Source organism: Fundulus heteroclitus, chromosome 11, assembly GCF_011125445.2.
Source record: "Fundulus heteroclitus isolate FHET01 chromosome 11, MU-UCD_Fhet_4.1, whole genome shotgun sequence".
NCBI classification, from domain to species: Eukaryota; Metazoa; Chordata; class Actinopteri; order Cyprinodontiformes; family Fundulidae; genus Fundulus; species Fundulus heteroclitus.
Genome location: NC_046371.1, coordinates 33,716,669 through 33,738,309, shown reverse-complemented (window position 1 = coordinate 33,738,309; position 21,641 = coordinate 33,716,669). Strand labels below are relative to the sequence as shown.

The 21,641-nt window shown below is 40.6% G+C and overlaps 1 protein-coding gene across 2 annotated transcripts in view; it reads right to left on the bottom strand.

Moving 5' to 3' along the window:
- Positions 1–8,731: 8,731 nt before the first annotated feature.
- The window catches only part of spns2 (spinster homolog 2 (Drosophila)), a 74,462-nt gene continuing 61,552 nt past the window's right edge, over positions 8,732–21,641 (bottom strand). The window contains exons 11-13 of one of the 2 annotated variants that reach the window (XM_012865233.3): positions 20,164–20,324; positions 16,290–16,342; positions 8,732–11,314 (exon numbers count right to left, since the gene is read on the bottom strand). In XM_012865233.3, the coding sequence (XP_012720687.1) occupies positions 16,294–16,342; positions 20,164–20,324 (210 nt within the window). In that variant the 3' untranslated portion in view covers positions 8,732–11,314; positions 16,290–16,293. The remainder of the gene's footprint in view (positions 11,315–16,289; positions 16,343–20,163; positions 20,325–21,641) is intronic. The other variant, XM_012865232.3, reaches the window with a different exon arrangement.

Here is a 21,641-nt window from a genome sequence, read left to right as displayed (position 1 = left end):
AGATTTCTGTATTGAAGCTATTTTTATTGAACTGATGTAATGTTCTCATCTTTACTATGTTTTCATTAGCTGTAAGTGGAAAATAATAACAGAAATAAAGGCTTGAAAACACCAGACAGTTTGGAATTATTCTATGTATTGTGTTTCACTTAGTGCATGGAGACACTGAAATAAATGAACTTTTCAATGATATTACAACTCATTGAATGGCTCTCCTGCCTGAGGTGCTCACTGATATTCAAACCCTGGCGTTCCTGTCCTTCCAATACCAGATCCATCCATCCTTGCACCGTCTTTCCATCCATAGTGGGTCAGCCCTGGGACCTCTCAGTAGGACATGCCTGCAAAACCTTGCAGATATGTCCTACTTGAATCTCCTCAACTGCTTTCTTACAATATGGCAGAGCAGGAACTCCACTCCATGGCCCTTTATTTTGTTTAGTTTTTTCTAAATTTTATTCCAACTTGCTTTTATTCTGTTTTTATTGTCCTGTATTTTAGTCATGTAAAGCACTTTGCATTGTCATTGTACTGAAACGTGCTATACAAATAAATGTGCCTTGCCTTTCCTTTCCTTAGGAGAGGCTCTTTGTCCTATATCTGTGGCTGAGTTCATCTACTAGGTATCTAGAATCTTCTTCTTGTCATGACCCATGTGCCCTTATCATGGGTGTGGACTAAAGTGAGAGCTTTTTAACTCAGCTCCTCATTCACGATGACACCACCACTTGTCATAAATATATAAATAATAAATGCCCTCGTCATTCTGAGGGCACTTTTAGGCATCCCAGAGTGTTTTTTTTACAGTGCAGTCAGTCTTTAATGGATTGTATTTGTGCTTCATCTAATGACAGCTATGTTTGATTTATTCTCTTTTGTGTTTGCCTTTGTATAACCTCTTCTAATGGCAATGCTTGAATGGGTGGGCATGTCTACACCTCAGGCTACACAATTAACTATTCTTGCTTTTTCCCCTCAATTGCACTGACAGCCCTGACTTTGAGATTTTAGGGTTTTTTTTCAGTTTTTCTTATTAAACCTAATCCACTCAAGTTCATTCTTGTTAAAAAAAAAAAAAACCTGTAGTATATGACAAGAGCATGACTGGTATGTCAGCTTACGTCCTCGTCTTCACAGGGTGCAGCGTGGACACAAAGCTCTGGCGATGACATTCTTGCTCTGTCTCTGCATACCAAACCCATAGGTGCCTTTAAAGAATTGCAAAAATGTCCAAAAAGAAAAATGTAACATCAGATTCTAGGTAAGTGAAAATATTATTTAATGTGAAATATTAAATAATATTCACATTATAATATTCTCGCTCTAAGAGTCTGGTCTGACATTTTACTGCTGTCTCTCTTAGACATATCCATACCTCCACAGTTAGACCATCAGGACCAACTGCCTTTCCACTCTTCAGAGATTTCAGTATCTCCATTACTTCATACTTACTAGTGTTATGGTTTGTTTAATTTGTGTAACCTTTTGCTATAAAAGGGTAAAGCTAGTGTAATCAGACATAGGCTGTGTGCAGTTCTTGATGGAACACCTTTCCATGTGATTTAGAGACGCGCGTTCATTTAGTCAGCTCAAAGACACCCACAAATTAACACATGCTGGAAAAAAGATAACACGACAACACATTCTTTCTTCAGACATCAAGTGAAGAAGGAATGCGGTGTGTTTAAGCTTAGAAAAAGAGCACGTGGTTTTGAGTCGGGACGTAACCTTATGATGATTTCTTTGCCGTAATAGAACAAATGGTTAAGCTAAAATCTGAAGTTGAGTCATCCTTAGAGGGTGTTTATAGTTGCAAGCTGCTTGGAGAAGTTAAAAGAACTGGAGGAGCAGCCATGATGTTAGAGGCTTACTGTGGGTACAGTACACATATAAACTTACACCAATGTTTGCTGCCTCCAGATCCACAATGGTCACTTCTTCTGCTCTTTGTTTTCTCTTACTGCCTTTCTCAACATTTCAAAGTTCCCTTTCATCTTCCTATCCCACCTGCTACACCTGTGAGTACATTTCTGTCTCGATCCGTAATGTTTCTAACCTGCTGAACATCCTCACCATCTCTGTCTCTCTGCCTCATCAACCTGTATAAATCCTTCTCTCCCTCCTTAATGTCCAACATATCATATAAGCCACTGAATGCCCTTTGGCCTTAGCTACCTCTACCTTCACTCTACGTTGCATCTCTCTGTATTCCTGGTGACTTTCCACAGTCCTCAGCATCCCTCTTCCTCTCGGCTGATGTCTTTCTCTGAATACTCTCCTGTACTTCTTCGTTCCACTGCTAAGTCTCCTTATCAACTTCAAGCTCTCCCTACCTGTCTCCCTGATAGTGTTAGCTGTGGGGGTCCAGTCCACTCTGTCCTCTTGATCTCTCACGTGAAACATTGTAAAGTCTGAATTTTAATAAAGCTATTTGAAATTTTACTTGTATCCTGAAAATGTGTCGACATGAATTTTTTGTTCTAGTCAAATTTGCAAGACTGAATCACAAGTGATGCGTAATTCTTTACAGAAGCAAAAACTTTACTGTTTTTAGCCACTTTATTTCACATAGTTATGAATTCTCAATTTCTTAAAATCATATACATATGCCTTTGCCCCCAAAACAAAATAATTTTGACATTTTGTTTGGTTAAAAACACGCTTGTATTTTGTTTTGGCCTGCCACAACCAGCCACTAAAAAGAGAGCCTATCTTGTTGATAGCTGTAAGTCTGCGGCACACTTTCACTTACTTTTAAAACAGTTTTAATAATGTGTCGTAAGAAGGAGAAAAAAAACTATACATGTAAAGCTTTAGAGGATTATTTTATGCGAGGTCTGTCAGCTACAAAAAAAGTAATTGCTAACTTAATTAAGCACAGAGACAGAATGCCACATTTGTTTGCACCTTCTAAAAAAATCAAACAGTTTTCCAGTAGACAAGATGTTTTTTTAATTTCATACAAGCGGCAGCGCCTAATTGCTGTGGTAAAGGTAACTGTGGTTCTGCAGTGTGAGGTTGGCTGGAAGCAGAGGTGGGAGATCCACAGTGAAGGTGTGATTTCATGTGTTCTTCTATAGATTCTCTGATCCTGAATTAGAAGCGAGATGGGTCTGGTTGTGCTGTTTTCCTTCTTTAAATGTTCTGAATGAATATCTCTAAACAGCATTGATGTTTTTATGTAGCTTTATGTAGCTTTACATAAAAAAAGCCAGCTGTGTGCATTCTACCTCAACATGAGTTGAAGTGTTGTAAAAATATAATGAGTTTATGTTGACATGTATATATAAATATATATATATATATATATATATATATATATATATATATATATATATATATATATATATATATATATATATATATATATATATATACATACATACATACATACCAGATTTGCACATCTACACTGAAATATCTGCCCATACTTGCAAAAGTCTCAGTCAGATTCGTCAGATTCAATGGAGAGCATCTCTGTACAATAGTTTTCATGTTAAATTTTCACTGGACTTGAATGTATGAGTGCCAGATTAAAGGATTTAGAATAGAAATCCAAGGGCACAATTGCCATTTGTAAAATGAAAGGCATTTGTCCTGTATTATGTCCCGTCACAGCCATGTGTTACTTGGTCTACCACAATGCTAGCTAATGCTAGCTAACTAATTCATTTGAAATCTGTGGGAAGACTTGAAAATTGCCTCTCCATCCAGTCTGACTGAGATTGAACTGTTTGTTTTGGGTGTTTTTGATTGGTTTATTCCATTAAAGATTGAAATGTGTGCTTGCAATATGACAAAACGATTTCTTTTGCAAAGCACTGTCAGTCAGGAGAGCTCATAAATTTAAAACCAGAAGTTACCTTAGTGTGACAGTCTAATTGTTTAAGCTTTGCTTAAATCAAAATAACATGTCACATGAGCTCAAAGGGGAATGTTCAGTTTATTCACGTGTGGTCGGGGCATTTCAGTACCATATGGAGAACCTGTTTGCCTACATATACTAGAGCAGACTTACACTATGAAAGGGATTTCTTAAGATGAAATCCTAATTGTGTTAATGATTTCATTAAATCAAAGCTGGATCCAGAATCAAAGGAGGCATGCTGCACTGATGCAATATTGACCTACGTTTGTATGACCTTGAACCATTTGGATTTTATGTTGTGTGGGAGAGAGGTTGTTGAGTGTAAGTGCAGAAGTAAGTTTGTGTTGATTGGGTGTACTGTAGAGTAAGTGAGCGAGTCAGTCACCTGGAGGTGCCCATGTGGTTGAGTGGGCAGAAACGCAGAAGGCCTGCAACACCTAGCACCCAGGAGCACATACCTGACTCCAGAAAGCCGCAGCAGCCCAGGGCAGACAGACGAAAGGCGTCACCCCAGGGTAGGCGTGCACAGAGGTGGGTCATCAGTGAAGCACAGAAGCACCAGCACATAGGCCAAAGAGGCAAAGACCAAGTCCTTCTGAAAGCCCAGAGCCCATTTTCACCGCTGGCCCACTCTATGTGTTTGCCCATGCAGTTTGGACATGTCTTAGTGAGGGAGAAACCCATTTGGAACATCCTTTGTCCCATGTGCTTAATTTTATGAAGGATTTTCTGTTGTATGAACTAAAGGTGGGAATTTTGGGTCATTCTAAAAGCAAACTCTACTCTAAAAATCTAATTCTTTACTGGTAAACAGATCGATGTCTCCATTGATGATAGAAAGTGGGACAGTTAAATCTTCTGAAAGTTTCATGTTTTTATTTCTTTATCAGCTGAATAAATAGGACCACAGCAGGGCCTGAACATGTGCACATTAATGAGGGTTAGCCTAAACAATGCACCGCTGTAACTTTTGATCAGCCTGACATTTTGAAGCTTAATGTCCTCTTGTAGTTCCATTTTTTTATCCATCATTTAGATTGCGTGTTGTAAAAAATGTTGTCCTCTGTGATTTAAAGCGGGAAAGTGCAAATGGAAATTCCAGTGCCTGCTAGAATGGCTCCCCTTTTCCTGTCACACCCAGTGTTTCCTGCCCGCTGCCTGACTAGGTGTTGTTGAAGATTGAAGATTGGCGCATCTGACACTCTGGGGTATATTTGTCTGACTGTGGGAAAGAGTGTTGGACTCACTGGGATGTTTGCCCGCCAAGCAAATGGTCCTCCACTTTCCTTTGACTCATGTGTAATCTTCTCCTCATTAAGATGAACACAGGGCTAAGGTAGTGAGGGTCTGTCTAAATGAAAGGCCTCACTGCCGACATTTCAAACCTTTTGGCACAAATGCGGCATGCACTTAAAATTTGTGTTTGCGCAGCCTTGTCATTGACACATCCATTAGTGGTATTAGCTGTAAATGCCAGTCAATATTCTCTCTAATGAGCATCAGTACACAAAGATCCTTTTGTAGGAGGGCTTCCAAACTTCCTGTGAAGGTAAATATTATTTCTTTGGTCCTCAGCATTGATGGAGACCTGTGTCTGTGATGTGTCAGTGCGCCTGTAAACCACTCGAGGGGGGGGGGGGGGGGGGGGGGGGCTTTAAGATTGCTTTACAAACTGAGCCCAACATAGGCCTGAACTCCCAACAATACCGTAGCTCATTCATAGACAAAGGGCGGCTTTCTCTCACTGAAATAAAAATCCCATTTTCGTAAGCCTCTGCAAAGATGAGGGCTGGAGGAAGTGAATTGGATCCTGTTTTCAAAGATGGTGTTCATGTCAAATAAAATAGTTGGAATGGCTTTGAGCTGACTCACCTATCTATGTCTTTGGTGAAGCGGAGTCAAAACTGTTTACATTTTACAACAAAAACTTTGTAGGTGCGGTGAATTAAGGCATGCTTGTGAAATTAATTAGAGTTGCAAAAGCAATCAATGTTAAGACTGGTGTCTGTTTGTCCGTTTACAGATTTACAGAAACATGTAAATGTTTCAAATCAACAAAGAATGTTTAATATCAGAAAACATAATCTGCATAAATACAAAAAGAGGTATTCAAATGAGGATTTCAGTCATTTGGAGAAACAAACCTATCAAAAAAAAAGAAAAAAAAAGAGTAATCAGCCACTAAACATAATAACTGCCTGTGCCTCCTGGGCTGAAACGACTGACATGATAAGTTTTCTATTTTAATTTAGCCACACTGGAACATTCTCAAACATGAAGAGGCAATTTAAGGTGGGACCATGTAGACCTTAAGTGTCTCAATCAGAGTTAAGTCTGGACTTTGACTAGGCCAAGCCAAAAGTGTTTTTTTAACGTGCAGCTATTCATTATTTTCCTGCTGCATGACCAAAATGTGTTTAAAGTTAAGGTCACTAATTGATGGCTGGTCCTTTTTTTTCACAGGATTTTTTTGGAACACAGTTCATACTTTCATCAATTCCAGTGTGTTGTCCATGCCCTGAAGAGGCACAACAGCCCCAGACCATCACACCACTGCCACCAAGATTGACTGTTGGTATTATCTTTTTTTATTATCTGAAACGTTTTGCAAGTTATAAATGGATAGGGACCTTCCAAAAATCTTCACCTTTGTCCCATCTCTCCACAGATTATTTTCTCAAAAGTCTTGGGGATCATCAAGATGTTTTGGCCAAATGTGGGTCTTTTTGATGAGCAGTGTGTTTCACCAGAGAATTCTCCTCCTTGTTATCAAATCAAGCCCTATTTTTTAATAATAAAAATAGTAATTTTCAATAAAACAAAGACAGAGAAAAAAAACACAAGTAACAACTTAAAATATTCAACAATGTATTAAGTAACACCAAACAAAAAGTGAACAGTCTTGTCCCTGAGTTTACATACAAATCTAATCTATAAATTTATTATATACATAAATACACATGCACAGCTATATAGTTGCGTACACATACATATGCATGTGTGGCTACATAGCTACATTTAATGTACCTAGTATACATAAACACCTAAATTAATATTTGAAATTACAATTTATCTCGTTCACTGTCATACACATTATTTACGTACTACTTGTATTTTCTATGACGCGTGCAATATTTTACTCTGCTTAAGGAAAATTAGACCTGCAGTGTTTAAGATGTTGTTCTGGGTTCTTTGGGATCTCTTGAATAAGTCCTAGATTGGTTAATGGAGTCAGTTTGCCATTTTTGGGAAGGTTCCTCACTATTCCATGCTCTCTCGGTTTGAGGAAAACGGCTCTCACTGTGGCTCACTGGTGTCCCAAATCCTTAGAAATGACTTTATAAACTTTTATAGACTGAGAGATATTATTTATAATCTATTGTCAAATTTCTATAGGTTGGAGTATAACAGGTTTGATTCTTAAGCCCTTTAGCCTAATTAGTGTAGTCAGATATAATCTATTTATGGTAAGTGTTTTTTTTTATTCTATCAGGTCTGGATTGAGAAATAAATTTCCTGTTTGAACAATGGGTATTAGTTGAGCTCTGGAGAACGCTGATAGCTTGAAGGCCTCAAGATAAAGTTATTTTAAAGTCTCCACACAGACTTGGGACGGCTCGGCTCAACATTCATCAGAAAACAGGGCCGCATGATGTCAGGAAATATGTCATTAAGAAACTGGGGACTTGTCCAGAGTGTATACTGCCTTTCGCCAAATGACCGTTGGTTCCTTTAATTAGATAAGAATTGGCTTTACTTCTCTTGCACCATGCAAGGATTAAGCATAGAGAACAAATGGGTGGATGGGTTCTTTCCTCGCAAAGCAATGAACAAAACACAGAGATCACACTAGCATGAAGTGATTAAATAAGTTTATTTTGATTTACAGACATCTTTACATTTTTTTTTAATCAACAAATCCACATACGCACCATCCTGTCCCCTGACGGGAGCATCACAGTTCATGTCTAAAACTAAATCCTGATTTCTCTGACACGTAGCTCTACTGACTAAAAACAAAAATAAAATCTGTTTTCTGCTCAAGATCAGAAATAAGTTGCTTTGTACAGGATTCTTGTATAACAAGAAATAGCACATACTTAATATATCACCCCAGTGATTATTAACATAGCTTAAGTCAATGTAACAGGCTATAAAATTGGTGCTAAATCAACCCAGTTTTGGCAAAGTGAAACTCAGCTCCTGAGCCGTCCTCTGTGTAGTACGACAGCTCAAAGTCAGCACTTACTGTGGGTATGGAGTGACATATACTTCTGTGACAGAGGTTGTAAAGACGATGCCGGGACGCGGTTCAAACGATTCCCTGAACATTAAAGTGTGCAAAATGGTTTGATCGGTTACTCTAACAAAAAAACAAACAAAAAAAAAACCAAAAAAAAAGCAAGAGCTACAAATACGAATGCAAAAGCACTGCAGCCTTCCATCAGGCTACTTAAAAATCATCATATTGCATTTTGTTCCATTGATATATGAGATGTCTGATAAATGATCACAGTTAACAGGATGATTCTTAGTGACGTGTAAAAGGTACGGTGTTAGTGATACATATAAGGTGAACTACTTGGCATTTAAAAGCATTTAAAAACCAAATGACAAAAAAGTGTTGTATATTCAGACAATAAACTTCCCTTTATAGAATATTCTTCATTATGATAACAAACAAATAAATACATTGCATTCAAGCCATCATTTATACAATATATTAGATACTGAATGATATAGCTCTTTCTCTGTTTCATATATATATGTATATATATATATATATATATATATATATATATATATATATATATATATATATATATATATATATATATATATATATATATATATATATATATATATATATATATATATATATATATATATCTGTTGTAGTTTTAAAAAAACTCATTTGGTAACATAAAAAAGACAAGAAAATGTATAAACGTAAGGTAAGAAGCTTAGTTCATTAAGAAGATGAAGGTGTGTAAACACGGCAGGTTGGACACAATCACATTCAGAGAGCTCCATGCAGCTGGAGAGAAACTAAAGCTACTGATCTGGCCCAGACGGCATCCCACGCAGGGTCAGACACACATCACCACAGAAACCGCGGCCCGTACTTTCTCCTGTGTTCTCTCAGACGTCTGGAAAGTGCTTTCTTCCCCTTTAGACAAACGTTTTGAAACCTACAAGCATCATGGTTATTTCCAGCTTTCATTAAAGGTGTGAGCGTTCATCAGGTTATCTTCCACAGAAAGAATCCTTCGTGGTAAATAGTAGCACTTCATCTAACCAAATATATATTCCTCACAGATGTATTTGGTGAGTTAAAATTAGATAAGCTTAATGGGAAAACTGTATTATGTTTCCAAAACAGCATAAATTGTTTCAGTTAGAGACGCACCAATCAGAATTTTGCAGGCCGGCTTCCAATCACAGTTTTAGCCAAGACAATGGATCAATGTGATATATAATTTTACAATATTGAATTGGTTTTCTTTTTTTGGTAATTTTTTTCCCCCTCACCTAGCGTGGTTAGCGCAGTTAGCAAATTCTAATCAGCTTTCTCCGAGTTCATTTCCACAAGAATGTAGACCTACACCTTAACTCTGAGAGCTTTAAAAGGCTAACATTTTCTAATCCAGCATTTTGCATTACAAAGAGATTAAAGCTCAAAAGGAAAAAACAGACCAATACACCCAGCCTTCCTGTTATCTGATAAAGTCTTGCTCTCTCTCCAAAAACCTCTCCGACTGTTGTTGTAATTTTCTAAAACATGTCTATCATTCTGCAGAGTGAGGGTGGAGCTGGACTGCTTTGTAGCTCCTGGACAGACATCTGATCATTGGAAGCCTCCAAACACATTGCTGGACATCATTCTAACCTGATGCAAAAGGCTTTCCTCTTCCTGTCTTGGCGTTTTGATTCCGATCACTAATTTACTGATGACAGTGTCTCCAGGAAATGGCTCTCTCTCTACATAGGGGGGGGATCAGATATCTACAGCTGCATGGGGGACAGGTCTCTCTTCACAATGCCTGTTATTGTAACCCTCCAGGACTGGACGGGTACCCTTCATTAAAAGCCCCTCTGTCTATGTGTGGCCCTTTTTGTGTCCAGAAACTCAAAACCAACCATCAGAAAGCCACCCGTCTAAAGGGAAAGCAGCTTACTGATAAGGCAGTAGGGATACAAAACAGTTGGTTTTCTCAAAAGAAGGAAAGAAAATATTTTTTTTGTATTGCTTTTCATATAGATGAAACACAGGTGTCACTCTTTTCAAGTCCAAAGAGTAGCATTCTATTTTCTTTTGGGAAAAGCATATATAAGTATATTTATAATAAATTACAAAACAAAGAAAAAAAAATCCAGTGTCTGCTTCAGATCACCTGAACAGCATCATGATCCTTCTGAAACAATCATTGGCAGCGACTTCCAGTATTAAACATTACACACGCACACACACACAAATGAAAAATTACAAAAGATAATGTGCAGAAAGCTCCGTCACGTTCTGTGGCACTGTCTGCACTCATTTAAGTGCTAAAAGCTCAAAAGGGAAACATGTATGATGGGTCAAAGGAAACATCGGTGGCTGGGAGAAGCTCCTGTTTTAAGGCGGATTCACTGACCTTTAAACAGTAACACTTTTTTGGCTCTTAGCGGACCGTTATGTTTACATGCACGGCGTCATTAATCGGCAGAACACTGCATTTATTGTGTAAACTGTAATTGCAATGTTAATACTGTGATTAAAATAACATTGAGGCCATGTTCAGCCGCATAAACTGCATAGCTGCATGTTTTGCTGCAGTTGCACGACCCATTGCGAATAAAGTGGATTGAACACAAGGTTGGGATGATTAGTGAAAAACGTGCATGTTGTCTGGAAAAAGGTGTAGTGTGCATGTAAACGTAGTCAGTGAGGAAGTCGTGAGAGGTGTCGGTGGTCAGTGCAAAGTCTACAGGAAGGAATGTAATGAGGCTATGGCACTTAGTGCAGACTAACAGCCGATGGGTGATGCAGACATACAAACAGGAGACGTACAGGCAGGCAGGCGAGCAGGCAGGCAGATAGACAGGGCAGGTTCATGGTCAGCATTCAGTAGTATGGCATCCAAAGTCAGAAGGGCTGCGGGTGTCCCTTGCCCGGAAGGTTCAGTGGATCCTCGCAGACTCAGGTGAGAAGCTCCCTCGCTGTCAGACAGCCGCTCTCAGCAACGTTTCACCAGAGGGCTCGAGCGAGAGCAAGGCGCTCCCTATTTCCAGTTTTGAGTAGCCTCCTCAAGAGTGTCAAAAGAACATAAGAGCAGCAGGAGCAAAGAGGAGCTGGAGGATTGTAACGGTGACTAAGGGACGGAGGACACAAGGGCTCTTCTTCATGGCCGTTTCGTCATCCTTTTAAACGTCTGTGCAGATAGGTCCTCGTCTGCTTATTACCTGGGAGGGAGAGAAAAGGAGAGCGGCTTGAGCCTCTTGGAGCCTGGCGATCACCACAGGACATTCTCATGTAATTAATGTTGAGGTCGACAGTTCTCGGGCCATCTGGTGGGACCTTCCTGAACACGCCTGCACACTATGACCAGACTGTGACCTAAATATATTCCTGCACACAGCATACCAAAGTGTTAAAGGCGAGACTCTCCAGCCTGTACGGCACAAGCGTTAAATCACAGCGACGCACTGCGTCTAGGTGTCCGGCATATGGAGCTAAACGTGACTGTAGAACTCCATGATGCTATACTTTATTCTCCTTTACTGAACATAAACAATAGAAAACTTCTGAAAGATTTTTTTTTGTTGTTGTTGTTTAATCATATTTTAAGTTTTTAATTATCTGTGATGGTAGTGCCCACAATTATGGGCACACCTCGCTTCTCTAAATAATCCTCTTCTTTCACGAGAGACTCTAGGCCTGTAGACTGAGAGGAGCGTGGGAGAATGTTGATTTTGCGTCTAATGAAACCTTTCCGTGTTGATTTATCTGCTGATGACCCAGAGCAAATGGACCTGCTCGTGTTTGCAAAATCTCCTGAAGTTGCTTCGACGCTCATAAACACAGCCAACGTGGGAAATCTAAACCCTAGCGTGGGGATTACGACGTTCAGCGCTTGCAAAGCCACGCCTGTGATCTCTTCAGAGTGGACGTGAGAGAGTGCTGAACACGCCGCTTGTTGTAGTCTGTAATTACGTTGCCCTGGGTGCTCTGGCGCACGCACTGCCAAGGAAGGATCAGCGAAGGCAGCTCAGCGGATCCATGTTCTGTGCTACTCATAGAAACCCACCAACGGCCTCGCAGACACTTGCACATCTAGGCAGACACTGGCCGTGGTAATCAGAGTGGGTTAATTAGTTTCAACAGAGGGATTAGTGGATATTCAAAAACAGTGTGTTTTGGTTGAGTGCGAGCAGACCCAATTCGTTTTGGGATGGACGGTTTTCCACAGTTAATAGCTTCAGTTATGGCTGCATTGTTTGGCAGCTAGGCTTTAAATCGTAAGAAAGCTGCCCGTGCGACGTTGAGACGACTGAAGCCTCAAACGTTGCTCTGATTTGCGCGAATACGGGCCGTCCTGCTAATAGTTACCTTGCCAATATGCTGGGGGAATGCTGGCTTCATGAGCTGAGGGGAGGGCTGAATGGCCTGGCAGCCCAGCAACGTCTAATCAAACCAAATTGTGGTGCTTTTTTGGCAGAGAGGGTCCAAATCATGACTAAACATGTCTGGCTTCAGGTTTTGAGAATGGACGCGGAGAATAAAAGGCATGCTCTTTTGTGCCTTTCATGTTCATCACATTGTGAAGCATAATGATCAGGTATTCAAGAGCCCTTTCTGAGTCTGGCTCTACACTGTGTGTGTGTGTGTGTGTGTGTGTGTGTGTGTGTGGGGGGGGGGGGGGGGCTCTGTTTAAGTAGGAAGCGCTGTGGCCTGTGGCACCATGAACCCACTCAGCACAGCTGACAGAGGACTCGGAGCTTTCCCTAAATGAATAAAAGTGCAAAGCAGGAAAGTATGCACCTGCAGCTGTGCAAACACTTGTAGCAAACACTTCTAAAAGTTTTGCCGTGTGATGTGAATTTTCCTCACGGGGCAATATGGGATAGTGGTTACTGAATAAATGAGTGTGAAGCTCTGCTGTCAGAGCTCCTGCTGATGTTTTGATTGCGCCCAGCTTGGGGATGCCCTTCCGTAAATCCTGCGGTACAGGAGGAGGACAGCATGAGGGGGTGGACATGGTCAGGAGAGGCGAACAGAGGAAGCTAATTGGATCTCAGAGTAGTCGATCTGGGCCAGGGTTTGCGTCGCTGGAGATTAATAGCCCGCGATGTATAACAGCTTAAGCGATTACTGCTTCTCCTCATCCTCATTTATTTAGCCGTGATGTCTTTTCTCTCCCCTGCCAAAATGCTCTTGATTCCCTTCGACTTCTTGTCAGAGATAATTGCTAGTTTTGTATCTCTCCTTAAAGCCTCAAAGTAAGTTACGGTGGCGGCAGACTCAGCGCGTTCTCTGTCTCTCCGACCGCTACTCCTCCTTGTGTCACAGAGCAGGCCGCTCCGCTTTAAACAGTCTGTGAGTGCAAATCATGAGGTGCTTGTCATCAGTGAACAATGTCATCTGATAAAAACTCTACGGCTTTGATCCTTTGCATTTTGAGACCAGATTAGCTGAAGTTCAGTTGTTGCAGAGTGTCTCTGTGATTCTTCCACAGGAGAGAAAAGAGCAGCTCTGACCCGGAGTAGCAATGATCAGTGCTCTCTATAATTAGCAACCTTTGACAGTGGGAAACACATGCTCAGGCTGCTGTGTGTTTGTGTGTGTGTGTGTGTGTGTGTATGTGTGTGTGTGTGAGAGAGAGAAACAGAGACAAGGAACTGATGGAGCCAGCCTCTGAAACATGATACATGTGCCAGCTTTTCATGTCACCTGTCTTTAGCTTTTGCCTGCTAATATCAACCTGTCAGTAGTAATGAGACCACTCGTTTAGACACTTTTTGCTATTTTTGCTTACTTGGCTTAATTAAGCCAAGTATCAGCTTAATTTGGGATATATTAGTAAGCAGCTCTTAGCGCATATTGATGCTCCGTGTGGGCCATGGGTTATGTGACTTAGAGCGGCGCTTTATGGCAGTCTGAGCTCCCCTTAAACACGACAGCTAACCTTACATGCTTCTACTTTTCTCATCCTCGAGTTAAAAGGAGAAAGCAAGACAGAGATCGCGCCATAGGAAAAACAAAAGGGGATCTTGTGCTAACCCTGGGAGTTACAAGTCTAGCACCCCTAGTGGGGAAAAGTTACACCGCACTGCTTTAAGCCTAAAGTTCTAAAGTCCACTGAGATGTTTAGTCTGACTTTCTGTGTTAAAAGCAGATCACTCAGCTTGACTAAAGTAGTTGTTGTTTTATTTGTTAGTTTGCAAAAGAGGGACCATTTTATTTGACAATAATGCAATAAATGGCAAATGTGCTGGGCACTCTGATTGCTGACACATTCAGGTACATCTTGCATAACATTTTTTGTGTTCATTGTAAAAACAAAAGTCAAGGTTTACAGTTAATACCTGAATTGTGGTTTTACTGATTAAAATGTATTGTAGCAGCGGACAGAAAATGGGCATACCAACAATTCCCTAAAGTTCGACAACGGAATCGCGACTATGTCTCGCAAAATTTACGATGCATATTTGTTAAACTTTTCCAAATTGCAAACTTTTCCTTTGTCAAGCTTTGATTGTCATTTCATATGTCTCAATGGTCTTGACGATGCTGTATGTTGTACTTTAACTAAGGGTGCTTAATACAAATGCATCCTAGAAAATTTTGATTTCTATATTCAAAAAAGGCTTCCCCTTTACAATTAAGCATTAAAAAGTTGGTTGTAACATGTCAATATGAAAAGGTTCAAGATGTGTGACAACTTATGCAAGGTTCTCAACTTTCCATCTGGTAGGACAGCCCAATCATTCCAAACATGTTTGGAATGATTTTATGCAAATGGACCTTGAATTGCCTCCTGAATTACTTAGAAAATGGTGAAAATCACTGTTGTTTTTATTTGTTCTTTTCCCAAAATTGGCTTCATTTTGTTTTTTGATAAATCTGCAAAGACCAAATGTGTGTCCAAAGACCACTTTCATCACTGACGCATCCAGACACATCTTGTTGAACTTTTTCTATTATCCTAATATGATTTTATGTGTTCCAAACGATGCCGAAATTGCGGTTTTACTTTTGAAATATGGTTGTTTGTGCTTGATGGATTGACAGTGGAGAAAAAGAAAACGACAAATTAATAAAGATTCCAAAGTAAAAGCAAAGGATTCAACGTATCTGGAAGCGAGATGCATATTTCAAAATGTAGTTAGTGTCTCTAGTCAGCAAGATCTCTGCGTGACCTCGCACCTCCTCAGAGTTTTTCCACTCGGTCGGCTGTCTCTCTCGTATATTACAGGAAGATGCAATGTTGGCAAATGATCACTCTGCTTTCCTGACCCGAGCTCTGCCCATCCTGCTAGTGTCCCAGTTCTCACTTCAGTTTTCTGTTTCTTACCAGTCTGTGTAATCTCATTGCGTAAAAAAGAAGATGAGATAAGAACATGGGGTTGAAATGGTTCCTGCTTTGCTTTTTATTCAAATAACAGGAACTAATAGATGCATTGCTGTCATTATACATTTGTGCACCCTCTCTGTACAAACAGAGCTTTGCTGAAAGGTAATGGGACTAACCCTGAAGTGCACACATGACCTACCTGCTTTTCTATGCACTTCTGTGTGCTTACAGTGTTTCAACAGATACATTTTGACAGGTTTGTAAAGAAAGCAGCAAAGCCTTGACATTTGCTCTGAGCATGATAACCTTTACAAATAAGTCACAACAGATTCCTTGTCCTCCTTATCAGGAGTCAAAGTTTATGCTTGTTATTCTTCAGTCTCTACTACAGAAGCTCCCCATTGTATACAGAGCTAGCTGGTGTGCTGCCAATTATTGTGTTTTTCGTCTGGGTTAATAATTCCAGAGCTTGTGTGGGGTTCTGATAAAGGCAGGAAGGAGGAAAACAGCTCAGGTCTTGATAAGATGCCATACAGTCGGTCCAGTCTTTGAACCCTCCTGAGCATAATGCGTTGGGAAACGGCTCATGGAGCAATCATCTTTGCCTCGTCGTGTTTATAACCGTCAATGGTGAGGCATTCCACCTCAGGTCAAAGTCTTTTTTTTTCCGAAGTTCTGGAATATCTTGTTTGTGCTTTAATAAAACGGGGGTCTTCACAAGGTGTGTGTCAGGTAAAGAGAGGAGAGCTCTCTAAATGCTAATGTCCAAGGGAAGTCTCTGTTTTATCAGCCCCTCAAACTGCCTGACCGATGTGAAAAGCACTAACGTCTCTAAAGTGCCTTTGTAATAGAAGGCAATTTACCTGGTCATACCTTGACTGAAGAAGGTGGAGGCTGCTGCATCAGCTTCTTCAGCCTGAAAAGATAAAATTGGTTAAAGCAATCAATGAAGCACTTATATTTCTCAAACCACATGTAATCTGATACCTTTTTTGTTTCATTTCTTTCTTTTTCTACCATTAGTTTCCCCCTATGGCTGCACAGTGGTAGCACTGTTGCCTTGCCATCTCTGGCGTCCTCTCACAGTACCAAAACATGACTGTTAGGTTGGTTGGTCTCTCCTAATTGCCCTTTGGTGGGAGTGTGTGCGCATGGTTGCCCTGTAACGGACTGGTGACCTGTCCAGGGTGTACCCCACCTCTCGCCCAATGACCGCTGGAGATAGGCGCCAGCCCCCTTCGCGCCTCTGCGTAGATAACTTCATTTTATCGTCTCATAGTGAGGAAAGTCCTCCTCCGTCTGTCAGTCACACTTCATCGCTCTCTTTTTCTCGCCGTCTTCAGCCTCCCCGGATGCACACACTGGATCTGTGCTGTCAAAGCTCGTTGGATGAGACAGTTCTGCTCTCGCACATCACCAGGCAGAACTGAGGACTGTGTGAATACACTGTGGGTATACACTGCATCGCACTGCACTCGAGCTAATAATGGCAACCCAGCAGCTAAAAAAAGCTAAGAAGCTAGGAATAAAAAAGCACTCTTGAAGGCTGGAAATAGGCACACGCGCTCCAGTGAGTTACTTGTTCGGCTCAATGCCTTTTTATTAATAGCACCGAGTTTCTAAGGACACACTCAGGGGAGGGAAAAAGAAAAAAAAGAGTAACACTCCGTACAGTCATGGGGAATTTCTAAATTGTAGGGTTCATTGCATGAATGGAATACATAAATATCCCCATCGGTGCCATGGAACAACTCTTGCTGTACACTGTTGTGCCTGTCATTTTACTTGCTCCCCGAGGTGCTGTTTGCGACTTGGGTTACAAAAATAAATAAATAAATAAAACTGCATTTGCTACTGCTTTTTATTCATTGGAAAGTTTGGCATAGATCTGCAAAGGATTCATATTCTTTTTTAAATATGCAACATTATTGCATTGTGCATACCACGGTGGCCCAGGAAAGCACGAGCCCTGTGAAAATGCCAGGTTAAGCAAGCTGACAACTTAGAGCTTTCTATACATAATGTTACATTCAGCCTGTAACAATCATCTGAGAAACAAGCAAATCTGTTGGGGAGGAAAGGGGAAAAATCAAAACAAAAAAGTGCAATACCCTTCTAATAAGAGGACAGAGGATGTGCTGGTGTGACCACAGCTTTTTCCCCTTCTATATGAAGTACAGAGTAAAGGAATAGGGATGGAGGGCTGTGTCCAAACCAGCAAAGACACATTTGGAGAAATTTCTGAGTGCACAAAACCCTGAACAGTCATGGGATGGGTATTAAAGGAGAGCAACCCATCAGTCCTGTCAAGATAACACTGCTTTTAAAAGTACAGTTTAAAGAGAGGATTGTCATGTCTGTTAAGCTGCTGACTAGGGGCTGCATGAGCAGACAGCTCTACTAAGGTACGCCATAAGCTTGCCCTACTACTTTAAGAGTGATATGTATAAAAACAATACATTAATGTCATAAAAAGCCTTATTCTAACTAAACTAAAAGCTATATGGCATATTATTTCCTGTATATGACCATCAGTATGAATAAGCATTGCATTTCTGCTTAAAATTTTTTGACCATGTTATATTTCTTTATTTGATTAATTTTAGGGATGCACAATGTATCTGCATTAAAATCGTTATTGGCCAATGTTAGCAATTTTATCACATATTGGTATCAGTCTGATAAGTAAAACTGAGCCGATATGTTTATTCCATGTAGTCGGCCTTTGTGCCTGTGTTTCAGGAGAGGGAGGGTGTTGGTCATGTGTTTTTTATCGGGTCATGTGACAGTGACAGTTATGCATCGCAGCCAGAATTGTGTATTTTTTTAGTAAGTCCAGACTATAAGTCACATTAAAAAATTCAGACAAAATATGACTAATCTTTCAGGGTCTTTACTGTGACTCTCTCAGTGTAACTCTCCCCAGTCTATAGCTAACCTCAAATGAACTCCAAACAAAACACAAAGATTGGCTCCGAGTGTGTTTGTGCAAACTACTGTAGTTACAGTAGGCACTCCCTGGCAATCAGTCATTTGTGTTTGCAGCTCGCTGGAAGAAAAACGGTGTCTTTTGCACAGCGCTTTTCTAAAGCAGCACCTGGAGAATGTCAGGACCAAGGTGTCTGCACGCTCCAAAACTCACATATCATAAATTGCCAGAAACAACGAGGCTACAGAAAAATATGTAACTTTTCCCTATAGCTGCATACCTGGTGTCCAGCTCTTTCCTCCTGTAAGTTGTCCTAAGCTGTTTAAAATTCCACAGGTTCAGATGAAACACTTTCCAACCTGGCAACCCAAATTAGCTTGTATAATTGGTTTATTTTGGCAACCTACTAATTAAAGACCTTATAAATGAATTTATCAAAAATCTTATTCACTCATTTCTGGAATTTTAAAAGCTGTTAAACAATTAAATTAAAGCCAGCACCCACAACTGCACAACAGGACTCCTATCAATATGAAGACTGACTGTGTTTAGCTGTTTTTTCCCTGTTTACGGACACTTCATCAGCCTGTGTGGCAATATTGGCTTTGTCCTGCAGAGTGTTGGGTGAAAGTCAAGGAGTTGTGGTTAGTTTCAGTCTGAGTGAACATTCGCCAGCTGCCTGCAGCATCCGAGAGTGCGGTTATAGTTTGAACCACTTTTTGGACCACAGGCTAATATCTATTACTGGCACCCTTTTGGCAGAAGAGGTTCTCTTTTAGTCACTGTTCTGCTTTTTGTTTTTTCTACCCCTTTTTTTCTTAGAAGAATCCAAACAGAAACCATAACAAGGCTCGGCGGTGGCAGCCGTGGATGTGTGTCTATGCGGGCACCCTTTTCAGCACGGCATTTCAACATCAAAGAGGAAGTATTCCCAGCTTATCTGATAGTGGGAGTTTGTCATCATAGAAAGTAGAAAAGCTAATGAAATGGGACCTGAGCGGTCCTGGAATCTCTTTTTGCAAATTTTAAAATTCGTATGGTGATGAAAAGTTTTAGTTTTATGCCAGGCTGTGCAACAAAAGCCTTCCCTAATAATTTTAGGCATGGTAATGAAAAAAAGATTAAAAAACTCCTGAGGGCAAAGACAGGGCGTCTGCAGACGGACGTCAGACATCACATCGCCATCCTGTCTAAAAATGTTCCGCATCTTCCACATGAAGGAAGTCATTTCTGTAAGCACTGGTAACAGGGGAGCAAGCAAATGTGATAAAAAATAGAAATGAAAGAAGACGTTTTGTCTCGCCGTATAGAAAAGGACGGGAGAGCTTGTTTTAGCCTTTTAAGGCCATGACCAGCATTTGTTTCCTACTAATTCACATCTTTGGTGCTTATAAAAAAGGAAGATGTGAGTACATGAATGAGAGGGGAAGTAGTTGATGTAGGTCTAAAAAGCCGCCCTTAAACAAACTGATGGCTGGAACAGACTGTCGGCTGTGGAGGACTTTTAGCTGACTGGGACTTTCTGATGGCTAAGAGGCCTTATTTCTGGATGTACATCTTTGGATATGAGTTTAGAGCAACACGCCAACATCCCGGAAACAGGAGAAAAGTTGACAGCAATGCACAGAAAAAGGATCAACATCTTAAAATTATAATTTTATCTACATCAAGAAAATTTCTTTGGATTTCTCATTGCCCTTACTAAGAAAATCTGCAACAAACAACCCGTGGAAGTGCTAAATATCCTAAGAGTGGACTGCTGAATAATGAAATAATAAAGTTATTCCAACATTGTGTGCTTCACTCACTGTTCGGCCTTTTCCTTGTCGTCCAGAAAAAACAATGCCGTGGCCAGGAAAAACATGCCCCCCAGGACGATGATGAAGGGACACAGCATGAGGGCATAGCCCAAACTGAGGAACTTCCATAGCTCAGATGAAGCGTAGCTCTGCTGAAGCTCATCGGAGATCTGCAGCCAGACACGTGCACGCATTGCACAGAAGCAGACATGTAAACACACACACACACACACACACACACACACACACACACACACACACACACACACACACACACAAAACACATACACAGAGAAGAGAGAATTTATTTCAACAAAGTTTTGCAAATATCCCGTCCCTAACCCTTTTCTAGTACACTACATGGATTTCACATTTTTGCATACACTTTTGTCCGACTCAGGGCAGAGTTTGACAACTAATAGATCATCTTAGAATTCAGTGTGTCACGTGTTACAGCTGAACAAAAGTGGGTGTCAAGTGACCTGTTATGCCACCCGGTATCACCCATAACGCTTCCCACACTGCAAAAACGGATCTAAAAATAAGTAAAATGTTCTTAAAGTTAGTGTATTTGTCCTTGATTTGAGCAGGTAAATAGGATTATTTGCCAATGGAATGAGTATTTTGACCCCTAAAATAAGATAATTAGACATCATGCACTTGAAATAAGATGATGGAGATGAGTTGCTCCTATTTTAAGTGCAAAAATTTTATTCCATTGGATGATGATGATGATCTTATTCCATCATCTTATTTAACTGCTCAAATCAAGGAACAGGTAATTTAACAACATTTTACTTATTTCAAGTTGCGTTTTTGCAGTGCACTGACAATCATCGGCAACAGAGGCTCCTGATGGTAACACTAAGCAAACTGTGTGAGCGAGTCCGAGCGTTGCAGTGGCTCAGGACGCATTGATTTCATGTTAAGGGAAAGCAGGAGAATCACTGACAGGAGGATACCGAGGCAGGCGGACCCATGCGAGGAATACGTGCTTGGGACGAGGTGTGCATGCACACACAGCTTAGCAAAGAAACGTTCAAAAACCCAGCTGACAGCTGTGTGTGTGGCCGGCGCAGGGCTCATTTCAGCAGGTACGCTAAATTCTCTGCAACTTGCATAGAGCAGCAAAGCTAAAAATAAGCAGAGAACTGCTGCTGGTCTAATTATCCTGCCAGGAGGCATTTCTTGGATGATTGTCGAGAGATTGTTTCTGGCATTCCTTTGCTACCAACTATGTGGTCCAGTCCTTGAACAGAAGGGGAGGATCTGCGATGGGTTTCCAAAAGGGATTCTTGAGTGACAACAGTGTGTGTCCTAGAAGAAGATGAGTCTCGACTCATGTTTGTAAGAATTTAAAATATTCTAAAGCTGTTTTTTTATATATATTTTTACACCAAGGTGGTAATTTTCCTGAGGCGTTCCCACTAAAAAGCAGCTTTGCTGCACCGGATCTGGTTTGTTGAGCTCAATACATCATCTTCAGG